Source organism: Castor canadensis, chromosome 1 (genome assembly GCF_047511655.1).
Source record: "Castor canadensis chromosome 1, mCasCan1.hap1v2, whole genome shotgun sequence".
Classification (NCBI taxonomy): Eukaryota; Metazoa; Chordata; class Mammalia; order Rodentia; family Castoridae; genus Castor; species Castor canadensis.
The window spans coordinates 168,661,012-168,679,386 of NC_133386.1; the positions used below are offsets into that span (position 1 = coordinate 168,661,012).

The 18,375-nt window shown below is 35.4% G+C and overlaps 1 protein-coding gene across 1 annotated transcript in view; it reads right to left on the reverse strand.

Annotated features, from left to right (window-relative positions):
* LOC109674440 (doublecortin domain-containing protein 1) overlaps positions 1–18,375 on the reverse strand; it is a 248,901-nt gene that overhangs the window by 229,055 nt on the left and 1,471 nt on the right. The window contains 2 exon segments of the mRNA XM_074043394.1: positions 11,931–12,100; positions 12,461–12,557. Coding sequence (XP_073899495.1) covers positions 11,931–12,100; positions 12,461–12,557 — 267 coding nt within the window.

Genomic DNA, 18,375 nt, shown 5'->3' on the forward strand with positions numbered 1-18,375 from the left:
TACTGCTCATTTTTTTGTTATAGCTATAAATAGTTCACATACAAACAGATCTCAAGTAGCTTCCTTTTTTAGTAAGAGTTCTGTGCTACTATCATATGCAGAAATTCATTCTCCCACCCCGTGAATCCACGTCTGTGTTGGTATATTTATAGCTGGAATCACTATTTCTCACCAATTATTTCCTAACTAAAATGCAAGCCCTCAATTTCTAACAAATATCCCAATTTACTATTTCATTGTTTATTCAAAACACTTTTAAGCATGAAAATTAAATTCCACCCCATTGAGTTAATATAAGTCACATATTCAGAAATGTACTTCCTTTAAAACAATCTGTCTACCTACCTATGTGTATTAGTCTTCTGTTGTAGTTCAACAACATTATCAAAAATTTAATGATTTAATATAACACCTATTTATTACCACACTATTTCTGTGTGTCAGGAGTGTTCACAAAGCTTAGTTGTACTCTCTGTTGAGGATCTCATAAGGCTGAAATCAAAATGTCAGCTGGGAGCCCAGGCTGGTAGCTTATGCCTGTAATCCTAGCTACTTGGGAGGCTGAGATCAGGAGGATTAAAGTTTAAAGCCAGCCAGGGAAAAAACTTCATGACACCTCATCTCAACAGTACAAGATGGTTATGGTGGTGCATGTCTATCATCCCAGCTACAGTAGGAAGTCTGAAATAGGAGGACTGCAGTCTAGGCTCCCCTAGACAAAAAGTGAGATCTTGTCTCCAAAATAGCCAGAGCAAAAGGGGCTAGAGGCATGGCTCAAGAGGTGAAGTACCTGTGTAGCAAGCATGTAGTCCTGGGTTCAAACCCAAGTACCACTCCTCCTTCCCTAAAAAGAGTGTCAGCTGGGGCCTCAATTTTATCAAATGCTTAGGGTCCTCTTCCAAGCTCATTCAGGTTGTTTTCTGATTTCAGTTCCTGCCAGTTGTAGAGCACATTGTGACTGTGATCTCTTTGTGATGCTAGAAGTAACTTATCTCTCTGATTTCTCTGATCTTTTATTTAATAGCTCATTTGACTAGGTCAGACCCAACAAAGAAATTTTCCTTACTGATGACCTTAAAGACAATGCCTTATGTACTTTAAATATATTTGTAAAATATATTCTGCTTTGCCATATAATGCAACCATGAGAGTGCTATCCCATTACATTAATAGGTTCAACCCACAATGAAGAAGAGGGAATTACATAGAGCATGCTGGTTGGAATCTTGGAAACCATATCTGGGAATGTGGGGAACCATTCTGCCTACCACTTAGCTATACAAATATCAAGTTTTTATTACCTCTTTGTATAACAAATTGATGCTAGCTACTTTATTTTCTGAAAACTTCAAAGTGATTGAGATTAAATTTTATCATTATTCCATACTAAAAATATTGAAAATGATGAACCTCGTTCTGATGATAAACCCAAAGAAGAGCTTTAAAAAATGCTTTTTAGAATAAATTACTTCCTAAAGTGAATATTTTAAGGGGAGAGGCATCCAATCACATATAAATATTCAGATATGCTTGCTTTTTCTCAAAGATATCAGTTCCATCATTTCTGAATTACAATTTATAGTTAGTTTTTGAAAAACTATTGCTTCATTTTGTAATTTGAATAACTCTTTAGGAATTATGTTGTAGAAAAAGAGCAAATATGGTTATGTGTGTCTATGTCTATTTAAAACGTTAAGTATTTTAAAATTTTATATGTGATTAGAGAAGAATGAGTAAAAATGTCAAAATTTAATCTTAAACCTTTATCACTACAGCTATCATTTAATTAAAAATTATAAAACTTTATGTAAATTAATCTTTTCAGTAATTTCTACATAGGAGGCAATGAATATGACAAATTACAGAATTACAAAACCAAAAGGTATATTAAGAGATTAACTAAGCTTTTCTCCTTTTCTTAAACAGGACTACAACACATTTGCATTTGGCTTATATTATATTCAAAAGGATTATCAGGAACAGATCATCTTTTATATTGTGGACTTTACAACCCTTTTGATATTCCAAGTTAGTATTTATAACTAAGCTTATTCTCTGAGACCCTCATTAAAACTCATTTAATATTTTTGCTTTACACAACAACAATTAATTCAAGACATGAAATCTAAAAATATAAGAAAATAGGCTGGGCACAGTGGCTGACCTCTGTAATCCTAGCAAAAAGCCTGTAAGACCCCACCATCTCAATCAATGAAAGTTGGGTGTGTTGTCACATGTCTGTCATCCCAGCTGTGTGAAGAAGCACAAATAGAAAGATGGTGGTCCAGGCTGACATGGGCATAAATCAAGAACATATCTGAAAAATAACCAGAACAAAAAGTGTTGGGGGCATGACTCAAGAGGTAGAATGCCTGCCTAGCAAGCATGAGGCTCTGAGTTCAACCCCTAGTACTGGAGGGAAAAAAAGAGCATGATAAGAATTGAGAAGATGACTCTAGTTTTGACAAGAGCAAATTTTCTTCTCATTTCCTCTATTTTAATAACACCAATGTAACTTAGTGGCTTATTATATAGCAATTAGTGGTCTCTTATCATAGCAATTTGAAGAAAACTCCTAATAAAGTCATACTTTTTGGTCTCACATACAACTGGTGCTGTTCATTGCTCTTCTATAAATTGCCTCAGTTATAACCGAAATGCATTACCTTCTGTAGCTCTTATCTGTATGCCTTTCTACCCATAGGGTTCATTCAGCTTATCTATGTGTATGATTTACTTCTTTCAGAAGTGTTTAGGGCTGGATGTGGTGGTGCATGCCTATAATCCCAGTTACTAGGGAAGTAGAAAGTGGAAGGATGGTGGTTTAAGTTCAGCCCAGGCAAAAAGTTAGCAAGACCCAGCTCAACAAACAAGATGTGTGTGGTGATCCATGTCTGCAATCCCAGCTATATGGGAGGTATCAGTAGGAAGGTCAGTCTGAGGCCAGCCTGAGCAAAAAGCACAAGACCTTATCTGAAAAAATAACCAAAGCAAAAAAGGGCTGGAGGCATGGCTCAAGTAGTAGAGCACCTGCCTAGCAAGCAAGGCCCTGAGTTCAAACCCCAGCACTGCCAAAAAAGAAGTGTTTAATCAATGTTAATATGAATTCAGGAATTACATTTTCTAGAACCCCTTCTACTAAAACAAATATTCTCTACTAGAAGAGAGAAATGTTCAAACAAATAGACATATAAATTTGCTATTGCAAACTGTGATTAACTATGAAGGAAAAGTCCTGGTTATTATAGGGAGAAATTCAGGATTTAGGAGCATAGAAAAGGCCTCACCAGCTGGGTGTAGAGGCACATATGTATAATTCCAGCATTCAGAAGGCTGAGGCAGGAGGATCTCAGGTTACATCATTGTTATGTAATCCAGGACACAAGTTCAAGTTCAAGGCCAACTTGAGCTACATAGTGAGACCCTGTCACACACACACACACACATACACACACAAAAAAAAAGTGGTACAGTACTTACACAAGGCTCAGTTTGAACTCCAGCACTAGAAACAAAACAAAACAAAAAACAACAAAAGAGAAAGAGAAAGGAGAGAGAGCACTAGAGAAAACCTCATCAAAGTTTATCAAGCTAAAAAAACACCGGAGGAGTTAGTCCCACCAGATTCTACTTATCCCTTATTCCAAATCATTCCCTTTGGTCCTGTATACAAACTGATTTATGGTTTTGCATTTTGATATGTTGGCTTTATTTATTATGTGATTTCAGATCATTTATATCCCACTCTCCAAACGTAAGATCCTTATTTTACATCTTTTATACTTCCAAAGGAACTCAATCCGTGATTTGTTTATTTGGTAGTACTCGGAGTTGAACACAGGGCTTTGCTTTTGCTAGGGTGGTGCTCTCCCACTTGAGCCATGCTGCCAGCCCTTTTTCTTTGATTAGCTTTGAGATAGGGTGTTGCTTTATGTCTGGCTGGCCCCGACCATGATTCTCCTATTTATGCTTTCCCATGAGGCTGGGATGACAGGCACATACCACCATGCTTAGTCATTGATTGAGATAGGGTCTTGTCAAATTTTTCCTGGGCTGGCCTTGAACTGCTATCCTCCCAATCTTCACCACTTGAGTAGCTACGATTACAAGGCTTGAGGCACCATGACCAGCTCAACTAGTGATTTATATGCAGAAATTATTCTTCAGTAAACTATGACATTATGCAAAAATGCGTCATAAAAATGCCACTGACAAAAAAACAAAATTTAAGAAATAAAATATAATAAAATTGAAGCCAAAAGTTATGCCAGGCATTGGTGACTATCTAACCATCATTCCCCCAGTTTTCCTTAGATTAAAAAGCTTGAGTTATGTGTGGGAACTCATCCTTATATGCTTTGGTATGTATCTTCCAGTCAGACTCAGTGGGAAGTACTAAATGGTCTAAAGCCAGTGGTGGTAATTCCACCTCCCTTGTCCCTGGCAGTAGATTTACTTATTTCCCAACTTTAGCCAAAGAGACATGAGAGGTCTTTTGGGGAAAAGTTTTTTCCCCTAATAAGAAAGAGACAAAAGTGAGCAAACAATCATCTTCATCTTTTGGATATTGTTGAGTGAACATTCAATGAGCTACCTTGCAAGCAGGCAGGGCCAAGCTGAGGAGCTGGCTAATATTCCGAGGATGGCAAAGGAAAAGACACAGGGAGCCAGTCTCTTTGATAACACTGCTGGACCACTAGATTTAATCCTAAAATCGCTCCATCTCTGAAGTAATATAATTAGTAATCTGAGTTACATTTGCTTTATTTTCAGTTTTATTAAAAATGTTTGCTGATAATAACAATAAATACAGCATGGTACTGGCACAAAAACAGATGTGAAGACCAGTGGAACAGAATAGAGGACCCAGATATGAAGGCACACAACTATAACCAACTTGTCTTTGACAAAGGCGCTAAAAATATATGATGGAGAAAAAGCAGCCTCTTCAACAAAAACTGCTGGGAAAACTGGTTAGCAGTCCGCAAAAAACTGAAATTAGATCCATGTATATCACCCTATACCAATACTAACTCAAAATGGATCAAGGTTCTTAATATCAGACCCCAAACTCTAAAGTTGATACAGGAAAGAGTAGGAAATACTCTGGAATTAATAGGTATAGGTAAGAACTTTCTCAACAAAACCCCAGCAGCACAGCAACTAAGAGATAGCATAGATAAATGGGACCTCACAAAGCTAAAAAGCTTCTGTTCATCAAAAGAAATGGTCTCTAAACTGAAGAGAACACCCACAGAGTGGGAGAAAATATTTGCTAACTATACATCAGACAAAGGACTGAAAACCAGAATATATAGGGAACTTAAAAAACTAAATTCTCCCAAAACTAATGAACCAATAAAGAAATGGGCAGGTGAACTAAACAGAACTTTCTCAAAAGAAGAAATTCAAATGGCCAGAAAACACATGAAAAAATGCTCACCATCTCTAGCAATAAAGGAAATGCAAATTAAAACCACACTAAGATTCCACCTCACCCCTGTTAGAATAGCCATCATCAGCAACACCACCAACAACAGGTGTTGGCGAGGATGCGGGGAAAAAGGAACCCTCTTACACTGTTGGTGGGAATGTAGACTAGTACAACCACTCTGGAAAAATATTTGGAGGCTACTTAAAAAGCTGGACATCGATCTACCATTTGATCCAGCAATACCACTCTTGGGGATATACCCAAAAGACTGTTACTCCAGAGGCACCTGCACATCCATGTTTATTGCGGCACTATTCACAATAGCCAAGTTATGGAAACAGCCAAGATGCCCCACCACTGACGAATGGATTAAGAAAATGTGGTATCTATACACAATGGAATTTTATGCAGCCATGAAGAAGAACGAAATGTTATCATTCGCTGGTAAATGGATGGAATTGGAGAACATCATTCTGAGTGAGGTTAGCCTGGCTCAAAAGACCAAAAATCGTATGTTCTCCCTCATATGTGGACATTAGATCAAGGGCAAACACAACAAGGGGATTGGACTATGAGCACATGATAAAAGCGAGAGCACACAAGTGAGGGGTGAGGATAGGTAAGACACCTAAAAAATTAGCTAGCATTTGTTGCCCTCAACGCAGAGAAACTAAAGCAGATACCTTAAAGCAACTGAGGCCAATAGGAAAAGGGGACCAGGAACTAGAGAAAAGGTTAGATTAAAAAGAATTAACCTAGAAGGTAACACACACGCACAGGAAATCAATGTGAGTCAATGCCCTGTATAGCTATCCTTATCTCAACCAGCAAAAACCCTTGTTCCTTCCTATTATGGCTTATACTCTCTCTACAACAAAATTAGAGATAAGGGCAAAATAGTTTCTGCTGGGTATTGAGTGGGTGGGGGGAGAGGGAGGGGCAGAGTGGGTGGTAAGGGAGGGGGTGGGGGCAGGGGGGAGAAATGACCCAAGCATTGTATGCACATATGAATAATAAAAGAAAAATGAAAAAAAAAATAAATAAAAATTAAACTTTTACTTAATTAAAACATTTCACCAGAAATTTTAGTGTAAGCATAAAATATGTGGCATTTTTAATCCCCCCCCCTGCTTTTCTGAAACACAAAGCATTCTTGGTAAATTTAGACTTCTATGGCATAAATCTGCATGTGGCTAATAATTCTATTCATAAGTAAGAAGTGTGGCTACTTTGACAGACCATGGCTCAATACAAATATTCAAGTCTAAGTTATCACATAGTTTGGATGTGAATTCAACAGCAGGATAATGACAGTTGCCAAGGATTTGTACTTGCTGTCATTTCATGCTACTATTGCCTGTCAAAATGTCTCTTTTTCTCATACAGAAGCCATAGAATTTTTATGGATAGCAATTACTTACAATATACAATGAAGTACATCAAATCTAACAACCACTCTTTAGCCCTTCATTATTTGGTAGACTCTTTGTTAAATGTAGTCAACCATTTTCATCTAAATTATTTATTTATACTGTATATTTGACAAGCATATATTTCTTGCTTTATATTCTAATGGCATTTAAACCTTCCTAAAGAGTTCTGTGGGTTTTTAATATTATCATTTGTAAAACTTATCTTTATCATATTACCATTTTAATGGTAATTAAACTCTATAATTGGAATATACACAATAAGAAAATATAAACACAAAGGAAAATGACCATAAGCATGTTTGATAATAAATCAGAAAATATAAATATTGGAATGCTAGTATTTAAAAGAATACCAATTAAAGAAATAAACTCATATATCTTTGGTGAATGCAATCTTTTATAAAATCTTTGGACTACACAAAGCACTAAGATTTCATCAAACTTCATCCTGCTCTTTTCTTAACATGCTTAAATGAATAACCTCCAAAGATATAAATAACTTTATAATGTCTCTGATAGAATGTTGTTTAAGTATCATAGAAAGTGAATAATTAAAGTGATAATAATGAAAGTGAATGATTCCTTATAAATTTAATTTCCAATACCAGAAGAAAATACAATTCTAGTTTAGCCTAAAAATGTTGATAAAGGTTTTCCAATTGCAGAGCAATTTCAGGTTATTTTATAACACATATATATCAAAATTTTACTTGCAACTCAATGACTGAATAATAATCAATGTACTATGTTCAAACTACATATATGCCACATAGGAGAAAATCAACCAATGTCTGCTAAAATGGTTTACTTTTATAGAAGAAGGAAATTCTGAACAAGACAAACAATTCCTAAGATTCTTAAGGACCAATGTGAGGGAATAAATAATTCCATCAAAAAAGAATTGTTTTGTATGTACAAAAGCACAAAGAAAGTTATATCTTAAATCTAAAATTAGGGGAGGTTTGCATACTATATATAACTTGTCCCAAAGTAACAAATTTTTAAAAAGAAATTATCTAGTTTTTATCATTTTTAAAGGAAACAATATATTTATGAATATTAATAAATAATGGATAATTTACAGAGATATTCTTAAATGCTTGAAGGAAAATTTTGACAAGTTATGAATTGAGAAAAATGTACTTTGTTGGAGAACAGTAAAGGGCACTCACTATTACTGTCCCCCTCTCACTCTCTTTTGCTGCCTGTCTCATGGTGTGAAACAATAGCTCATCTTTGGGATGATGAAATTACTACACTTAAACTGCCCCTAGAAGAGGTTATATATCTACTTAGATTCATTGCCTAACAGTCAGAATGGCTATCATCAAGAACACAAGCAACAAATGCTAAAGAGAATGGGGGAGAGAGGGAGAGGAATCTATACACAGTGCTGGTATGAGTGTAAATTAGTACAGCCGCTATTGAAATCAATATGGAGGTTCCTCAAAAAACTAAAAATACCATATGATCCTGCTACTCCTGTTATGTAAGGCAGAATACAGCAGAGATAGCTGCACACCATGCTTATTGCAGCATCATTCACAAGCTATGAAATCAGTTTAGTGCCCTTCAACAGATGAGTGGGTAAAGAAAATGTCACACACACACACACACACACACACACACACACACACACTGGAGTATTATTCAACCATAAAAAAGAATGGAATTATGCCATTGGCAGGAAGATGGATGGAATCGGGTCATCATGTTAATCAAAATAAGCCAGGCTCATAAAGACAAATATCATGTTTTCTCTCAAATACAGTGTAGATCTAATATATGTGGATATATATACATATATATTCATGTTTATATATAATGAGTGTAAATGTGGGACTTTTGGGAGGGATGAATGAGAGGAATAGAGGAAAAGAGAATGATGGGTGAATAATATCAAAATACATCATGTCTATATATGAAGAGGGCATAGTGAAACTCACTAAAAATAGTGGGGAGTGGGAATGGGCAAAAGGAATAGCCATAGAGGGGGTTAATCTGATTAAGGTAAAATATATGCAAGTATGGAGACAGCACAGTGAAACCCCTATGTAAAATTAATATACGCTAAAAGAAAAAAAAAGCAATATATCCAAATATTTATATTTGAAAAAGGGTCTAAGCCTCATTCCAATTAAAATTCCCAAGATAAGTGAAATTACATAGTGAAGTGACTGAAGAGACGAGCACTATGCCAAGTGTCTTTGAAAGCAAGCTTTACCTGTGAAAGAGCAGCTTAGACAATCTAAAACAAAAGTTTATTGGTACCCATTAAAAAAACTGACTTCAGTCCTCATTTAATGTACTAAAAAAGTAATTTTCCTCTTAAGGGAACTGTAAGAGTTAGAAATACACTGAGCTGCCAGTAGGATAAGACATACTGTAACCTTCCTTTATTAAAATAATGACATAACATCCCTTAGATGATTGACAGCTAATATCATTAAAAGAAAACATATTCCATATGGGTAGAATGAGATATTGTTTATGACATTTTTTAAATTTTAAAATACAGTTGTATTTGGAAACCACCCATTACCATATTTGGAGACACTTTCTATGAACATGGTGGACTGTCCTGAATACATACATATTCCTAATAAATAGTTGTTTCTGCCATCTGTGTCTCAATGGCTGATGCTTTGATGTCATCTATGAGCACATCAAACCACAAATGGCTAGGACATTTTTCTTATTGCCAACTTTCCTGGAAGCAGCCATAGCCTAGACTTTTCCAGTCATCGGTTCTCTAAATGATGACTCATAAAATGAGAGGATCGGACCACATTTACATTGATATTAGTTTTCTAGTAGGAGTGGGATCTGGAACATTAGTTTTCACTCTGACACAAGCAAATGTGAATGGAATGACAGAAGAAATAAAATACTGAAACAGCACAAAAAAAGAAAAGATGAATCACATAAATACAATAAAAGGTGAATTAATAGCATCAGATAACATGAAAACAAAATGGTTACTGTACAGCTACTATACAGCTACTATGATTGGACACATGTGTAGGCATATTTTGTAAAAAGCACAATTTTTAGTGAAGAAAAGTACAATCTGTATAAGAAAAAACAAATTAACTGTATTTTAATAACTATTCTCATAAAAAGACCACAAAGATGGTGGGAGAAAAGGGCAAGGCAAAAAGAATGAGATAGGAGAAGTTTTAACCCCAATCAGGATGAAAATGTCTTCATTTAAAGAGAAAATTGCCTCTCTCTGATAATCATATGCATACCAACAGATCTTAGATTTACCATTAGCCTTATGAACTTGACCCCTTTTAAAAAGATTGAGACTCATCATTTGTTTTTCATGAAGGTAAAAGACCTCTGGGCATTGTCTTCCACTTTCCACTCTAGGCACATGATCAAATCAAAGTTGATGGTAACAGGTAATAGTGACAGAAAAGAAGTTAGGATTTAAACAGAGAAACAAGAAGCATGTTGAAACAAAAAGTACAAAAATCAGGCAGTAGGAAAGTGTCACAGGCAAAGACTAACATATTATAAAAATGACAAAGTCAAAATCAAAGAAAGGAAAAAAGAAAGGAAGAAGAAACCAAAGAAATTACATTTAGCTCTATCAGAAAAAAATTAAGTATCTAAAAATGCACAAAAATTACTTGGAATGAAAAGAAAATATTATGCCAATTTGAGTGATAATTAAACAAATAAATTCTAAAAACAATAAAGTATGTTCACTTACATACTTTATTAGAATTGACATTTGTATAAAGAATACTTAAAAATCCTATTTGGGATTTTTTATTATCTTATTTAGGAGGAATATTGTCAGGCACAACTCACTTTCCTACAATATAACAATAGGGTAAGCCACTTTAAAAAATATCTAGCCATATAGCTAGTGTACCATGTAAAAGATCTCATGTGAACTCATTGCTCAAAGATACAAGGCAAATACCAGGGTTAGCTTGGGATAAAAGGCAAGTATCTAGTACTAGCAAATACCTAGGACTAAGTTCATCTATCTCAACCTAGTGTCACCAAAAAATTAAGCAGACAAACTGTTAATAGGAAATAAATATGATCTGGAATTTCTATAAGTAGATTAACAAAAAAGTCTAATTTGGGAATGACTTTGGTGATGCTCTCACAGCATGTTTTCTTTTTAACATAGACTATGGCATCATGTTTAGCCAAGCTGACACACGTTTAAAACATGTCTGACAGACATGTTTTAAAGTCACAGCTTTACTGGAGATCATCAGGTTAAGCAAAATGAGCCAAATTCAGAAAGACAAATATCACATGTTTTCTCTCATATGAGGAATATAGATTTTTTTTAAATGGCATGAAAATAGAAGGGCAGACTATCTGGGAAGAGGTAGGGGACCAGCAGGAGAAAGGGTAGGGGAAGGTAAATATGATCAAAGGGCATTATGAACACGTATGAAAACATCACAATGAAATCCATTATTTTGTACAGTTAATATATGCTAACAAAACAAAAATAAAAATAAGCTGAAAGTTTTTTCACTTTCTAACAGAGAAACATTGGCAAAATGTCTCTCTTTTCTGCTTTATACTTCTGATAAGTGCTGTGGAGTTAGATCCATTTGGGTTCAAACCACACCTCTCTACTTATGTAAAGTATGAATATAGTCTAGTTGGTTGACTCTACATCTTCCTTCTTCATTGTTAAATTGAAGATGTTTAAAATACTATCTGCCAGTATTCCTTCCAGACTTGGTTTGAGGACAAAATTGATGAAATGCAGGTTAAGGGCTAAGCATGGTCACTGGCAAATAGCCAACAAATATTAACTGCTATTATATCATTATTGTTATTATCTGTTCAAGTTAGAACCCAGAGAAATCCATGTTTATTACAATGTCTCTCTTTTTCCTTCCCATAAAGTAGAAAAATTACAGGAGTCTCATTCAGTCAACAACCTTTCTAGCCCATTACATCTCCAAGTTAGTATTTACATCCAATAAATACTGAACAAACACTTACCTAGATAACCTTCCATAAGCACATTTATCCTCTTCAGAATTCAGTTCAAGCCACCTAAATAATATTCTTACCTTGGTAAATCATCTGAAATATATTTGCAATTTGGGTCTGCAGTATTCTCATCCAAGGTAACCTCAGGGTTGGTTGGTTGTGATTCCTCCATTGCTTTAGTCAATAGGAATAAAGAATTTTGAGACAATGCTTCTCTGTGATCTTTAGCTTCTATTTTTGGCATTTTCTGCTAAGAATGGGGGAGAATATTATTTCATTTAAGACATAAAATCCTCCTGGATTTCAAATTGAGGGTGAACATTAATCACAATTAACTTGTCATCGTGTTCTAGACTACACAGCAGCTATTAAATGTGAAATTCCAATAGAAATTTACAGTGATGAGAACCTAAAGGAAGAAAAAAATGAATCTAAATCTATAATTTGTATAATTCTGTTTCAAGAAAGGAAAAATGCTTAATTATTACAAACTATTTTAACTTTTTGCTGTTTGCTAGAAAACTGCTCATATAAGCAAACTTACATAAGGAATGTTACTGATGTAATTTACTTTCTATTTTTGTCTGCCCTTTTCCTTTTTGGAACTTACCTTCCTCTTGATTCTGATGGGACGTTCAATTATGTGTCCTTGTCTTTCATGCCAGGGAAGAAGTGTCTCCAAGGCTGCCCATACAAAGTGCCACCTCCTCAGACATAGAGAAGGGCAAAACAAAGTCCTTATGAAGAGAAAGCAGCTCTATTCTCTGGGATTTCTAGTTTTAAAAACAATGTAAGACTCCATCACAGGAATGGAGGCCAAAATAGATGAAAGCACACTTGAGATACAGAAAGTGACAGAGATTCATGGTAATATTTGAATCCTTGAAACCATTTATTACAAGCAACCATGTCTTTTCAGTTTCCTAGGTAGATGAGCCAAGTTTCTTTCTCTGCTTGAGTAATTTGAATTGAGATTTTCTTATTTGCAACCTAGAAATCGTTCATAATATGCACATCCTAAAATTTCTTAAGACCAAAACAATATGCTCCTAAGAAATAACGTCAAAGAATGTTATTTACCAGACCTTTCCAGGTGTAGTAATGCACTCACAATACTGATTAAAATGGCTTACAATCTCATCTCTGATATACGTCATTAAAGCATCTAGGATGAGTCTGAAGGTAAGATGACAGATTAAGACTGAAAGAAAGATTACTTTAAGGTAATAAAAGTGTTGGGTTTTATTTGGTTTTTTTTTTGCAGTACTGGGGTGTGAACTCAGGGCCTACACCTTGAGCCAGTCCACCAGCCCTTTTTTGTGAAGAGTTTTTTTCAAGATAGGGTCTTGTGAAGCATTTGCCTAGGTCTGGCTTTGAACTGTGATCCTCCTGATCTCTTGCTCCTGAGTAGCTAGGATTATAGGCGTAAACCAACCAGCACCTAACATTTCTTTTACCTTTTTTACTGCTGGTCTGAAATAAAAGCATTTATTTATTCCCTCACAGATTTTTTGTTAAGAACCTGACACTGTCTAATCACTTAGAATTCTTTAATAAACAAAAAAGGAAAAAAAGTACCCCTGATAGCTTACATTCTAGTGGAAGCAAATAATGAATGATAAACATAATAAGTAAATTATTTGCTATTAGAAGGTGAAAATACCTTTGAAAAAAATTGATGAGGAAAGGTAAATTAAGAGTGTAGGGGTGATGGTAGACGGAATTGCAATTTTAAATAAGGTTGCCCACAAAGGCCTCATTGAGGTGGTAGCATCTGGGTGAAGACTTCAAAGAGGCAAAAGAGTTAACCAACAGATATGAAAGAGTAAGAAAGTTCTAAGCTGGGATACAACTGGAAGGTGAGAAGGGTAGCTAAAGTAGATTGATAGATGATTAAGAGTGAATGTAACTGTAATAAGTTAGAAAAGGCAATGGAGAACAAGGAGATAACATAAAACATTAGGACATCATCAGGACTTTTAGAGAAACTGAAAGCTGATGGAATATTCAGAGTAGGGGAGTGATATGATTTTATTAAAAAGATAATTTGGCTGCTTTGTTAAATATATCAAATATATCAAAATAATTGCATTGCAATTTCCTGATTTGTCTCTATATTTATATTTTCTAATTCTTTTATAAACTCTTTCTGGCAGAGACTGTCAATTGTCTGTCAATATTCACTTCTTCTTTCTAAATACTCCTTGATTTTTAACTGAGGCATACAGTTGCCCAAAGTAAAGGCTACATTTTCTAGCCTTTCTTGTGGTTGAATAGAACAATATGAACACATTCTGGCCAACAGTATAATAGTGAAAATGATCTATGCAATTGAGTTTATTGTTTTACCTTTTTTCTGCCTGCTAGATTGAAGAAATGATAGCTAGCCCTAGAGTGGCTATTTTTAACATTAATATGGCACAGGGAGGATATAAAGAGTTTAAATCTTTGACAACAATGAATACCATGCCAACACTGAACAATCTACCTCCAGACTTTCACATGACTTCTATCTGTTCAAAACAGTGCTAATTTGGGGCTTTGTTACTTGCTGTTGAGCTTACTCTTGAAATTCCTGATATTCTAGTGGACTAAGTTGCTTTAAAGAACCTAAAATACTGTGAGACTACTAGAATGGCTTGGAATATTTAATGTAGATTCCAGTAATTTAGGGGAATTGGGCTTTGCAGGGTTGAAGGATAGTTCTATGTCTGAAATGGAAATTACTGAAAGTAGCACTGTAAAGTGGTATCTTTGGAGATAAGGCTGTGGCCCCAGGCTTTCTAAAGCTCTTTTCTCTAAGAATTCTTTATCACTCAATAAAAAAACCAATTCTCAGAGATCATATTAAGGTTACTGCTTTCCCACCCAAGCTTATTAGAATACCTCAAGGTAGTTACCTCTATGTTAAGAGAGTCAGGCATGGAGTCAATGAAGGAAAAACAGTGCTCAGGCTTAAATATAGTGTCTAGATACCAGCTTTGGCTATAACATGGGCTCAACTATAGTCTAGAAGCTTACTAACTAATGCAGAGGGGAGAGTGTTGGCTTGCTAAAGAAACCACAATGCTGTTCTAAAACTATGTAATTGACCTCTAAATCAAATCAAGCCTACATTTGTGTAAGCAGGAAATAGGCTATAAAAACTGCAGCACTCTACAATATCAAATTCTCTACTAACCATCTCAGATGTGGTAATGGAATGAAGTGTATTAGGAAGACCCCTCGCAGGGGACATAATTAGCATATTCAAATGGACTGATAAAGCAAATTGCTCCACCACCAAAGACCCAAAGATGGGAGCTTTTACCTTCCCATGAAGCACAGCAGCATTGATAGCCACTATGGACCAGTGACTGCTGTGTTAGTCCTGCTCCCCCCTTTCCAAATACATATCCACTGTATGTTGTATATGACGTGGTGGATGTACTGATTTCTACCTTTGAGGTTACCATACCCACTGGACTAGATTTTCAGTCATATTCAAATGGATTGTATTTGGAGGTTTCACATACATGACTAGAAACAAAGACATTTTGATGGTCAAAAGGTTGGATTATAGATAAAACTGTTATATGTCCTCTAAATTCTGGTTTCATCTTTTGTAGACTTAGAGTGTCTTGCTAAAGCCCTGTTTACTTTTAGGTATAGCATCATGACCATATAACTAAGTTCTGGTCAGGAGAATGCAAGCAGAAGTGGTATATTCTAAGAATTGTCACTAAAGAAAAGGGGCATGGGGCATGATTTGAGCCTTCTTTTATTCCTTCCTGATGTCCAGGATGTGATCGTGACCAAAAGCTGGAACAGCCATGTATGATCAGGAATGGACCATTGGTGAATTTAAGAATGGAAATCATTCGTAGCACAGCAACCTGATGGAAGGACCTTAGAACTCTCTATCAGTCCTTCAGACTTTATGTGAACAGAAACAGCTTTTTTCCCTTACCATTCATTATGAACTTTTAGCATCCTGTATACTCTACTTATTCCTAGTCACCACACTTTTACTTATGCTATTCTTACACATAAAAGACTTAAAAGACTAGGAAGTAACCCGATCTAATGAAATAGATATTTTTGGTTTCATTTCCCAAAAGTTTTCTATGTGCTATGGTCAGAATGTTTGGGTCCCTTGAAATTCATGTGTTGAAACCAATCCCCAACGTAATAGGATTAAGTAGGGCCTTTTGGGAGATGATTAAATCATGATAATATATGAGGTGTATCTATCCAATAGCAATATAGTAAAACTTAATTTATTTTATGAGAGCTGAAACCTGTCTGCTCTATTCACTTTGCATTCACAGCACTTTATTTGGCACATAGTTGGCTTGCAATAAATATTTGTTAAATAAAGAAATATGGAAAATTATACTTCATATGCTAAGAACACATGTACCCATCACAGCAACATTGGAATCAGAGGAGATGGTTTCTTTATAGGACTAAAGTAGATACCTTTAGGCAAATCTTCAATATTAACTCTTTATATCTAAGCTGGCCAAATAATTTATTCTCCAAACTGGGTCCAAACCAGGCAAATCAAGATGTATAAGATGTATACTCACCTACCTACATATAACTAGCCTCCTTTTCACAAGAGACGTTATCACTCTATATGTCTGTAATTGCATATGGATCCATGAAACTTAAAAAAGATTTAGCTTAACTATCTTATATTTATCTACTGTTTTTCAAAGAAGGTATCAAAAAGTCTCTGTTTTTGTCATTATGGGAAGATTTTCTCTCCTCTTCTAGGAAAAATGAAAGGCATTTCTTCCTCACTAGCTCCACTCACAAGGTTAAGTAGTCCTACTTATTTCAGAGATCTGGTTTTCCTTTAACCAGGGATGATACATGGGCATTTTTTAATTATCAAAATGTAGACTAAAATAGGTTTCCAAATTAGTTGTTGAATATTTTAGAATGTAAGAAAAGATTAACAAACTAGTATAACCACTCTGGGGCAGTGAGACCTTGAAGGAAAATGGCTGTGGAGTGAGTTAGTGAATGAGTGAGTGTGAGAGAGACAGAGAAAGAGAGAGAGAGAGAGAGAGATTGAGATTCTTAAAACTAGGCAACATGAGCTGTGACCTAGGGTGCCAGCGAATGACATACCAGTTAAGCACAGCTCTGAAGGAACTGAGTTATCCTTTGAGATGTTTGTGATTTGACAACATGGCTGGGCTATGGTTGCCAGATATTTGATCAAACGTTGTTTTGAGTGTTTTCTGTGAAGGTGTTATGTACTGGAATTGGAGCCATAAAGTCTTTGTGGAAGCACTGACCAATACAGCCAGTCGGATAATGGATGCAAAGGATCATAAATCATACTCTGGTTTAGATGTTTGTCCCTTCCCAGACTCATGTTGAAATTTTGTTGCCATGGTAACAGTATTACCAGGTAACATCTTTAAGAAGTGATTAGATCATGAGGGCTCTGCCATAATAAATAGATTAATGCATAAGCACAGAAGTGGGGTCCTTATAAAAGAATGAGTTCTTTCTCTCATGCCATCTCCTTGTCCTTCTACTTTCTGTCATGGGATGATGCACAAGAAGGTCTTCACCAGATGCCAGCTGCTCAAACTTTTACCTCTTAGAATCTAAAACTGTGATGAAATAAATTTCTGTTCTTTATAAACTACCCAGTCTGTGATATTTTTTGCAACAGCAGCAGCATCAACAGACAAAGTGACTGATGCCAGGACTCTTGTTGTTTGAGAGATGGCAGCTGGAGATTTCCCTTCTGAGCCACAATTAGCTCCTAAGATTAGTAGATAATTCACAGGAGATGGGAATTTCAAAGAATATAACTTTAGACCTGCTGCTAATTAAACATATGGAAGAATAAAAGAAACAAACATAATTTATACCCACAAGTATTATAGAAGAATACATATCGCCTGTAAATAAAAGAAAGATCATATCTTTCTCTGCCACTTTCTAGCTATGTGACCTTGAGCATGGTAACCTTTCTAAGCCTCAGTTTTCTTGTCAGCATAAAGGTAGCCACATTGTTAAAACTATAAATAAAATGGTGTAGGTGAAAGCAGTTGGCAGTGCTTGGTACATGGTAGACATTCAATAATCATTATATGAGTCTGAATCTAAATCAAATAAGAGAACGTGTATCTCTCTGCATAGTTTAAAAAGAGAAGGTGCTTTCCTCTGCCTAGCACTTCTTTAGTAATTTGGAGACAAAGGGCTGTTGGCTTTCCTACTCTTTCTCCCCCTTTTAAAATTTCTCACAATGGGAGGGCTGAAGTTCATCCCCTAACAACAATTGTCTCCTTGAATTATTTTATAGGTGAGTCCTTTTTAATTGGAGAATGTGTGTGTTAAGTGAAAATCCAACAGTATATAGCTAGGCAAAATTATATTAGAAAGTAAATTATCTCACCAAATGAAATCTCTTGACTGTTCCGGTGTGTTTATTATATGATCCAATTATTTAAAAATAAAACTGCACCTAACTACTCAAAAATATCTCTTGAAATATGGCAATAGCTTTACTTTTTA